Source organism: Herpailurus yagouaroundi, unplaced genomic scaffold (genome assembly GCF_014898765.1).
Source record: "Herpailurus yagouaroundi ecotype Mexico unplaced genomic scaffold, PumYag 215, whole genome shotgun sequence".
In the NCBI taxonomy this organism is placed as follows: Eukaryota; Metazoa; Chordata; class Mammalia; order Carnivora; family Felidae; genus Herpailurus; species Herpailurus yagouaroundi.
The window spans coordinates 547,641-558,099 of NW_024412446.1; the positions used below are offsets into that span (position 1 = coordinate 547,641).

Consider the following 10,459-nt stretch of genomic DNA (forward strand, 5'->3'; position numbering starts at 1 on the left):
GATACCTGTAATTTTGTAGCTTCCTGCCATTAAGCAGTTAAGTGTGGGCCTTGAATGATAGAGAATTTGCTGCCCTTATTAACAAATGGCAGTTTAGGTGACAGCAAGCCTAGCCTGCGCGCCAGGGCATGCAATGCCTGTCTAGGTGAGGGTGCCGGAGCCACAGCCGTGGGTGTCCTGCCCACCGGAGATTGTTAAAACCTCTCTCTCCCCCTCTCCCTCCCACGAAAAAGGGCAACAAAGCCCCCTCCCTCCCACGCTCACACTCTATCCCCTTCCCCTCCCCCCTCCCCCCCACTTGTGTGCTGTCTCTCAAAATAAGCATTTTTTTTTAAAAGAAAATATTTATTAAAAAAAAGAAAGAAAATGTGGTATCGATACCTGTAATTTTGTAGCTTCCTGCCATTAAGCAGTTAAGTGTGGGCCTTGAATGATAGAGAATTTGCTGCCCTTATTAACAAATGGCAGTTTAGGTGACAGCAAGCCTAGCCTGCGCGCCAGGGCATGCAATGCCTGTCTAGGTGAGGGTGCCGGAGCCACAGCCGTGGGTGTCCTGCCCACCGGAGATTGTTAGTGCTGAGAGCGTGGATGAGATTGCCAGGGGAGAGTGGGAGAGGGAAGAGAGGAGAGCCAAGAATAGAAGCGAGGAAAAGGTCTACACCCCTGGCCAGGAGGAAGATGAAAAGACAAAGAGGGAGGAGGAGCAGGGGAGAGCACAAGATCCTTGCACCCCAGGGAGGAGAGTGTCAGGACTTGGCCCCAGGGCCCAGAGTACCTCACACCACCAGGTGCCTGGTGTTTGTGTGCTCGGTGCTCACTGCTTTTGTTTGGAATGGTGCTGGTTTTTTTAGTCAAATGCGTCCTCCAGCTGATTACCAGAAGCAATAGAATGCCTTGCTGAAACTCTGTGGGTTGCCAGTAAATACCTTCACTAATTTCCATGTGTTTTGACCCCCAAAAGTAGGAGTTAAACTGGAGCTGAGAGATGCGGCACACGCTGCCCCCCAGGCCCCGGGTCGCTGGGCAGCAGCCTTGATAGGGACACAAATGTAACTCGCGTGTCAGTCTCCTCTTCAGTGCGGTTGGAGGAAGTGATTCACGTCTAAGCAGTGAAGCATCCCCTGGCTTTTAACAGGAGCTGTTAGAGGGGCTGCTGTTTGAACAAGGAGCTTCATCTTCCTGAAGCCAGCAGTCACAAAACCGTAAACACAACACCGGCCAACTCTATTGCCGGGATCGTGGTGGCTTGACGTTAATATTAAACATCTCCAGCAAGGCAGAGAGCTCTGCGGCCCAGCTACAGAATAAAAATAAATAAAAATAAAGAGAAAACCCTGCTAAAAGCGGTGAGATGATTTGTCGTCTTTCCTTAGCGAGGCCATTTGTCTTCTCTCGCATCAAATCTGTTATAAAACAGTCAAACTGTGAAAGTGGAAATCATCCCAGGAATATGGAATATTAATGCACAGGAAAGGAGGCAACATCCCTTTTGTCTAGAGTGCCACTGTCCCCACCCCCCCCATATCCACCACCCTTATTTTTTTGCCAGTCCACCAAGGTAAATTATTTTTCTTTAAAAGAATTTGAAAGACTCAAAGCTAGCGGTAGGAATGACAGAAGTTTCAAGTATTTTTCTTCCTTTGTTCGAGTGGAGTGAGTGTAGCCGACTTGGGAACCAGAACAGAGCACAAGTGAGGAGCCCGGGACAGATTCCACCCCTCGTTTGTCTCGCCTCCCTGGCCCTCTGCCCTCGCCTTCCTTTCCCCAGCCTTTCAGTTCCTTTGTTTGGGCCCTCAACCTGCTTCCTTGAACATTTATAAATCTCGAGTCTGTCTGATCTTTAGGAGACAGGCCAGAGGCCACATGTCACCATCTGTAATTTAAAGCTGCAGGGCTAAAAGCATTTGCAGAGGTTTGAAGGACCTAGTTCTGACCTGACCAAAAGAGCGAATTGGAACAGACCTTCTAGAGTCTCCTTCAAGCCCAGGGAGGATGGTGATGAGAGCAGACACACTAGGTAATTTATGGGCGCAGTTTGCCGCGAGCCACACCACTGGCCGAGTCCTTAGAACCACGTCGTGTACTGCCACCTCGTGGCGGATTCGGGCGGCTGCGGTTCAGCCCGCGGCTGCTTAGAGACTTGCCTGGTCTCCAGATTTAGGTAATTAGTGATGGATGTGGGTCTCCTCGGAGTCCTCTCTGGTACTTTGCTAACTTGATCCTCTTAAGAAATAAGTCCTAAGTAAGAGAAGGCTGCTTTCTTTTCTTTTAACCTCATTTCGTGTGCGTGTGTGTATGTGTGTGTGTGTGTGTGTGTGTTGGGTTTTGGTATGGAATTGTGATGAGATTTCAGGAAAGGAGCCTGTGAACCACTTTTTGTTGCTGGGGGATGTTGGGAGGAGAGTAGGGGAGAGAGTTAAGGGCTGACCTTTGGGCTATATTCAGGATCCAAATTTTCTGTTGTGATTTCTGTCTGTTGTCCTAACTGACACTGCCTCCTTATAAGGGCTGCGTGTGTGTCTTCACTCGGATTGCGTCCCTAACAGTCCAGTCTCAGAGACCAGTTCCAGCATGTGTCTGCCTCGGATGCCATTCCTGTGACATGCTGGGGTTCACCCTCTGCCCCAGCCCCCAAGGAGCACAGGGCAATTGCTTGCCGTTTGGATCAATATATTTCCCCTGTTAGGCCACAAAAACATTTCTCAAGCGACTTTCTCTCACTCGTAAAGTCACTGATATGGATGAAATGGATTTGGGTCAGAAGAAGCAGAAGGAAAAAGATTAAAGGAAGGTACTATTTTGTGTCTTACGTCTTGGGGAGCAGATCACAAAGCATTCAGAGGGGCAGGAGGACCGCTTTGTTTGGTGTCATTGGTCTGGGTCAAGGAATAATTGGCAAGATATCTTGTTCAGTCGATATTTGGAAGAGAGTGGAAGCTCCATGAAGGCAGGGGAGGTGTGAGAACAGAGGAGGGAATAGAGTCGCCTGTTCTGCCCACTTTGGATTAACTAAGCTGCACCAGGCGCATCAGGATTAGCTCAGAGGATCTGAGGACCTTACTGTCGAGAGAACTCCAGGTTTCACCACAGCAGGAATGAACTGTTTCTTTTCACCCAGCAAAGAACAGATTTAGTTAGGAGAAGCCGTCAAATAATTGAAATGCTGCCGCAGGGAAGGGCAGTCAGCTTTGTTTTCTCTCTTGGCTCCGGAGGGCCAGGGGCCCATGGGTAGCAGTCACAGAATGGCAGAGTTGGGTTCAGTGTGAGGAAGAATGTTCACACGTCTCTCCCAGTGGAGCAGGTCCGTCTAACTAGACACATTTACTGGGTCCATTCGCCTTCCCAACTCAGCTTCCGCTGTCGTCATTCACAGCCTCGTCATTCCCTACAAAGTCTAATGAAGCTCACATAGGCATCCAGATAGGTGTGAGGCGCATATCATACGTTTGTGTTGTGTTTTGAGGCAGGGACCTCCTCTAACCATGTTCATGAGCTTCCACAGCACGAGTAAGTACATTGTTTTCAGAACACAAACGTGAAAAAAGGCAGGCTTCAGTAACATCGCCAATGATTTTCCCTGCTGGCCAGTGTGAATTTCTGTTCTGGCTGTTCCTATACTGACCCCTAAGGATTTGGATTTGATCAGGATTCTGTTGGTTGGAACCCTTAGTCTCTCTTTCCCTTTGTGTGTTTCATCATGTTTTTATTCTTAAATGGCTACCTAAGGGCTTGAGTGAAGTGGCAGCAAATGCTAGACCACTTTTGTGTGCAGCACAAGGTCCTCAGGGTGCAGAGAGAGGGAGAGGCTAGAAAGGAGGAGGGGCCAGGACGCATTCTGGGTTGCGTCTTGTGTATTTAGGAAGACACTACTGCCCCCCCCCCCCAGCCACAAAGCAACAAATGAACAATTTCAAATTAATCAAGGGCAAATTATGTGTATAATGTTAATCAGGAAAGCAGCGATACTGTCTCCGCTGGCACATTTGGAAGCCTGGCTTCCAGCTCCTGCCTGTAATACTTGCTCGGGGAACACGATGTACTTTGGGGACTGTGCAGGCTCCTTCAGGGAGCAGTGGCATTGCTGCTTTCTCAGTGCCTGCCTCTGGCCACGGGGACAGAGGGGGTTCTTGACAGCTTTGGGGTTTCCGGGCCACAGGAGGAGGAGTGCGGTGTTCTGGAGCACAGCCAGTACAATTGTTTCCGTATCCCAGTGCTGCAAGCTACTGACCTAGCAAATTGAAAGCCCCACACAGATCGTGTGCAGGTTTAACGTGTCTCTTAGTGCCGACTGCCCGAACAACAGCATGAAAGGCTCCGGTTTTTGTTGCGGTGGGAGGTGCACACAAGGAACCGAGGGGAGCACACTGAAGTGCACACACTTGGGGCTGCAGTCTTCTGTACGCACGCTGCCCCCCACTTCAGCTCGGGCCGCCGCAAGGCTTGCCCACCACCCGAGTGACCGTGCTGCACGGATCGCTCAGCTGTGGTACTTTGAGTGTCTTCAGGAGAATCCTGTAATAAATAAACCGAATCCTAATACACACACAGACACACACACACACACACATCTGTCTTTATGGAAAATGGCTGCTAATCCATGATCATTTTTTTTCCAGAAACAGGTTTTATGATAATATAGTAAAAATATTAAATTAGAAAATGCCTCACTAAGGGTTATAAAACCTTACTACACTAGAGATAGGTAATTATCCCCTCTACAGCCTAAATGACAGTTTAAAAGAAATAAAAATGTTAGTGCTCATTACTTGCTTTTGTAGGTTGCAATAAAGGGTAAGTTAAATTTTAATTCAAGGAAGAGCCCCTGCTATCGACCTTCTACCTTAGGTCCAAGTCTTGTTAATTACTCCGTGGGTTATTCTCCTGCATGACACGAACATTAATACATTTTCCACAGTGGACGTTCCCACTGGCCACTGAGGCTGGGAGTGTGGGGGGAAGGGAACAAAGAGGGGAAGGCGGTGCAGCTCAGTGATTCAAATCTTGATTCTTGAAGTGATAGGGAGCAGGAATTACGTGGGTTTTTTTTTTTTTTTAAACCAAGTTCATTATGCATAGCCTTAAGGGGACCTCAAGTATTAAACTATACACTTACCCTAGAGAATCAGATGGAGACAAGGTTAACCTGAAGGATTGATAGTTTAGCTTCTCTGCATGGCTAAATCCTGGTTAGGAAAGATGCTGCAGGGAAAAATGTTCCATGCAGCAGAAGGCAGTCTGACCCTCTGTCCCATGGTGCCTTTTTATTACCTAGTTTTATTTTTAGTTTTGTTTTCCTTGGGATGGGGAAAGGGGATGTGGACATGTTCCTTTTCAGATGCTTTTATCTTCCCCCCAGCACTGGCACCACATCACACGCCTGTCTGGGTTTGGGGGAAGTACGCAGCGCTCCCCCGCCCCTGAGTCTTCACACTGGGGTGCGCAGAGACTCCCCAAGGGGAAAGTAGACGCGCATTTTTTGGGAATCGATTTCCAGATGTGTGCTCTTTCCCGAAATGGGGCTGCTTGGGAGTGCACCTGAGCAGGGGCTGTGGGTCTCCCTCACCTGACACACAGCCTGCCCGAGCCCCTCCTCTCTGAGGAGGAGGCTTTCTGCCCAGTCCAGGCCCCCTAGCAAGCGCACGGCTCCGTACTGGCGTGGGATGGAGAACGGAGGCCACTAGGCCTGGGTAACCAGTCCCTGTGGGTCAGATGGTCCCAGATCTTTATTTTCAACAAAATTGCAAGAGAACCTAATTGAGCTGTCAGCTCGCAGATCATTAAAACCAGTTTTTGGTGGTAGATCACTATGTGATTTGGGGGGGGGGGGGCATGTAATTCAGAAGAAATTGAAAGAATTGGGTGACCTTGCTGTAACGAAACTCTCTGATGCCCATCTACTTGTTCACGTGACTTTTCTCCTTACTTGTGTCTGCAAAAACCAACAAGCAGGGATAGACTGGATGCTGAGCACTCTTTCATTCTGGCACTAAATGCTGTTCACCACGGGTACATGAAAAGCCTCATCCATATCATGAAGGCATGCAGTTCCAGTAACATTTTACATATTTACGTGTATTAAATGTTCACCAAAATTATGTTTTATTATACCATGGTATATGTCGATTTTATCATAATAATTATGTAATAATAACACAATCCAGAAGTACTTTTTAATTACCTAGAGCCTTATGGTGTCAAGAAATTAAAACATTTTCATTTCAGGGGCCACCCGGGTGGCTCAGTCGGACTTCGGCTCAGGTCGTGATCTCACGGTTCGTGCTTTCGAGACCTGTGTCAGGTTCTGTGCTGACAGCTCGGAGCCTGGAACCTGCTTCGGGTTCTGTGTCTCCCTCTCTCTCTCTCTCTCTGCCCCTCCCCTGCTTGTGCTCGGTCTCTCGCTGTCTCTCAAAAAATGAATAAACATTAAAAAAATTTTTTTTAATACTTTCATTTCAACTTCTGAAATTTCAAAATGTGTTTCAATTTACATACTTGTTTTTTGTGGCTAAGAAGTATTAATAGGGTGATCAATAAAAGACTTTCAAGCAGGGGCGCCTGGGTGGCGCAGTCGGTTAAGCGTCCGACTTCAGCCAGGTCACGATCTCGCGGTCCGTGAGTTCGAGCCCCGCGTCGGGCTCTGGGCTGATGGCTCAGAGCCTGGAGCCTGTTTCCGATTCTGTGTCTCCCTCTCTCTCTGCCCCTCCCCCGTTCATGCTCTGTCTCTCTCTGTCCCAAAAATAAATAAACGTTGAAAAAAAAAAATTTAAAAAAATAAAAATAAAAAGACTTTCAAGCATAAAACAATTAGGACAAAAATCTGTAGGGAAGAATCAAATGGAAATACGAGTTTAAAAAGGAGAGGATGCTGTAAAATTTCCAAGTTGAAGAGTATGTTTATGTGTTATTTAAATGAATGATGATGACTATCGAGTCAGTATGGCATATTCCATTGGGTGCATTACAAAAAAAAAATGTAAGAGTTTTATTTCAAAAGTTAGTATTCACAATGTTCTGGTAATTATATCCTCTGTAACTATTAAATTTATTGAGAAAAATTTTGTGTCAGCTTACAAAATGTTTGAGGGGGCTGCGTGGTTTTGTGAAACTCTGGGGCTCAGAGCGGCCACAGTGTCCAGCCTGGCATGTCCTGCCGCACAGAGCCTCTGCGGGAAAGACGCACTGGGGCCACGCTGAGCAGAGCAGTTGGAGCCTGGGGGCTTCTTCCCGGTGGTGCCACGGTGCTGGGGCTGAGAAACAGAGGGCCGGGCAGAGAAGGGAACAGGAAAGTCCGTTCGAGGCCGTCACCGTATTCTTGGTAAGCGACTGGAATGGCTAGTGGAGGCCTCGAGGGGCGGGGGAGTCTGAGATGCTTTGAGGGTAGAGACGATCCCTGATTGGTGGCAGGTGATGAGGAAGGCGCGGAGCTGCAATTACTAGGAGGTTTTAGATTGGAATAATCCCTTACTCCTAGTCTCTCTCAAACTATTTTGAGATCCCAGACCCCTCAGCTTTCCAAGTTGCTTTGCCACTAACAGCTGCATATGTTTGTCAGCTTTGTCCACTTGAGTGTGAAATGATGTTCTATCAAAACATGGGTTTCTGCATTTCACTCTCTGCTCCCGACATGTGAACCCTGCTGCGGCCAGTAACTGCTGCCTTGGCCCAGGCACTTCCCTGCGATTGCAGCGGCCGAGTGAAAGCATTTGCTGGGCGGTAATGATGGGGTCTGGGGCAGGCGAGCAGGGAGCAGGGAGAGGTGGGAAAGGGTGTGATTGCCAAGGCCTGAATAGCAATCCCTCTCGCCAGCCAGTGCAGCCTTAAAGCCATACTAATCCTTTCTGTCGTGGCCGCTCCCCCCCACCCCCACCTTAATGCCGTTGAATTTTTTGCGTTGAAATGGCGAGAGAGGCTTGTGCTTATTGGCAAATAGGCCATGGTGCGATACGGGGAAGCATCTTTCATGTGATGGAGCTGGTGACTCAGAAGCCACTGCCTTTGGAAGCGAGGCTGCCTGCCTCTTGTTTGCATCTGGTCAGAAGCGCCCTCCAGCCTTGTGCTCTCCGGCCGGCCAGGCCGAGCAGGCAGGTGTACAAAGCACAGGAACAAAAGAAACAATGGAGCCCCTGGTCAATCTGAGGCCTTTGTAGGCCTCAGAGCTGGCTGGTGGTTCAGGGTGAGGGGGAGATTCCTGTGATAATACTAAAGACCCACGGTTTCCTAAGCCACACACCTCTGCCCACACTATGGTCCCCAGTATGATGGGGTTTGGCTACATTCTGGGCCACTGGACTTTCTTCTTTAGGATCTTTCCTTTTTTTAAAAAAAAGTTTTAATATGCTGTTTTTATTGCTGGGTTTTCTAACGATCGTACCTCTGTTCCCGCCCACAACCACAGCCACAGCAAGATGACTTCAAAAACAGACTCCTAAGTTTTTGTGTTGAAGTCTTACTGAACCCGCACAGCTGTTTGAGGGGTGGTGGTTTGGTGTTTCGTTTTGTTTTGAAAGGCAGATTTGCTGAAGATGGCTCTCCGATTATGAGGCCACTTGTAAAAGCCTGTTTTCTTAGCCACGACAGCTGGCTGTCTTTTTATGGTTCGATCTCGAGAGTGTGAAACAGCAGGCACAGCTTTCTTCTGGGGTCGTTCCCTCACTGATACAGGACCTCAGCCCTGTGTGCCTGCTGTCCCTCCGTGAGCATTTAGTGGCCGGGCCGTCACACGGAGTACAGCCATGGGTCACCTGCCTTAGGCGGGCCGCGTTTCCTCCCTCCGTGGCTCTCCACCCTCCTCAGATCCCGCAGGGAGAACCTGCTCTCTGTCCACAGGGGAAGTGTCCTGGAGCTCCTGTGACAATGGCAGGAGGGACCCCACCCCAAACCCACCCTTTTTTAGATTGCCAGGCCTTGACACGTAGCTTTGGCCAAGTGGCTGGATGTGTGTTGCATTTGATAACAGAAACAGAGGTCGGCAGTGATACTTTATTTTCAAGGACCCAAGACCCTGGCATACTATCATTTTCTAAATTTCGAAACCCAGCTCTAGAAATAAATTAGCCAATCGAATTATTTATTAGATTGAAAATAGATAAAAGGGGCCAGGGGAGTGGGGAAGAGCCTTGCTTCTATCACCAAACAGCTGCACATGTGATAGTAATTGGAATCTTGTTGCTGGGTCATTTTCATTGTTTTTCAAGTACTTCCAAGTCCAAGAAAATGTATGAAAACTAAATCATATCCCCCTACATCCCATGTCTGATTGAATCCTCCTCGTCGTGCGGCAGTCTCATACATCCTATTAAAATATTCAATCTTGTTTTCTTACTTGAAGAGCCTGTCTGTAAAGGGCAAACTTATAGAAAACTCATTCCCTGGAGACAGGTATCTAGCCACACCGGACTATTTACATATTTTACTATTTGATCGGCGCTTCTAGGTTCTTCCTTCCTTTGTATTTGTGAGTAAGGGCTGTGGGATGCATTTTTAATTACACGGCTGTGTTTGCAATTGAAGAAACCGATTGGGGCATTTCCCAGCTTCTTAGTTCTTGTTTAACCTTGCAAAGTTAACCAGTTTGTTTTGTTTGTCTTCCAGGACAGAGTTGTATCGATCTCTTTTTGGGCAGCTCCGCCCTCCTGACGAAGGCCAGAGGGACTGACAGCACCCATCTCTGTCGCTGCGGACCTGAGGCAGGGCCTCTGAACACCACGGCGCCTTAGCCAGGTCGGCTCCTCGTGGAGCCCCGAGTGGAGGAAGCCATCGGCCAGCAGGGTCGAGCACATTGGGAAGTCCCAGGAAGGGGTGCGTGCAGAGCACATGCCTGCTAAGTCCCGGGAAGCCTGGAACCAAATGTCCCATGTCTTCCCTGCCCCAGTCTGCCAAGGACCGGTGCCCCACGCCCTTTCACCATCACAAATAAAGAGTATTGTCACTGCCGCGCTGCCACATGTGATTTCTTAAGCAGCAGAGTAAGTCTGACTGAGGGCTCTAGAGTGGTGATGGTGTTTGTTGGGAGGGTTTTCACTTTTTTTTCTAGTCAGCCTCCTCTCGCAATACAAAACCTCACAGGAGCAATAATTCTGGGCTGAAATGCTGCTTTCGGGGTGGATAACATTTGGTGATTGATCATGGCTCTGAGGAGCAAGGAATCCCCAAAAACCTATGAACTATGCCCACGAGACTTTGTAACATGGAGGTATTTGCTTCTTTGTTGCAAATACAAATCCCTGCCTTCTTTTTTAGTTTTACCCATAAAGATTCTTCCAGAGCCCTTTTCCATTCTCTCCATTCCTAAGTCACTTTATTGAGATCAGCTCTGGTGTAAATCTAGCAGGAGGAAATGATTCACTTGTTTTTCATCCAGAGGTCAAAAGCTGGAAATTAAATCCCCATAAGGGGGATTTATTGGCATGCTGTGGTCAATATGCAATGAAGATTATCTTGCATAAGTAATGCGTGCGTG

The 10,459-nt window shown here is 48.2% G+C and overlaps 1 protein-coding gene across 1 annotated transcript in view; it reads left to right on the plus strand.

Moving 5' to 3' along the window:
• The window catches only part of AATF (apoptosis antagonizing transcription factor), a 106,486-nt gene extending 96,553 nt beyond the window's left edge, over positions 1-9,933 (plus strand). Inside the window, exon 12 of the mRNA XM_040455119.1 lies at positions 9,592-9,933. Coding sequence (XP_040311053.1) covers positions 9,592-9,655 — 64 coding nt within the window. The 3' untranslated portion in view covers positions 9,656-9,933. The remainder of the gene's footprint in view (positions 1-9,591) is intronic.
• The last annotated feature ends 526 nt before the right edge of the window (positions 9,934-10,459 follow it).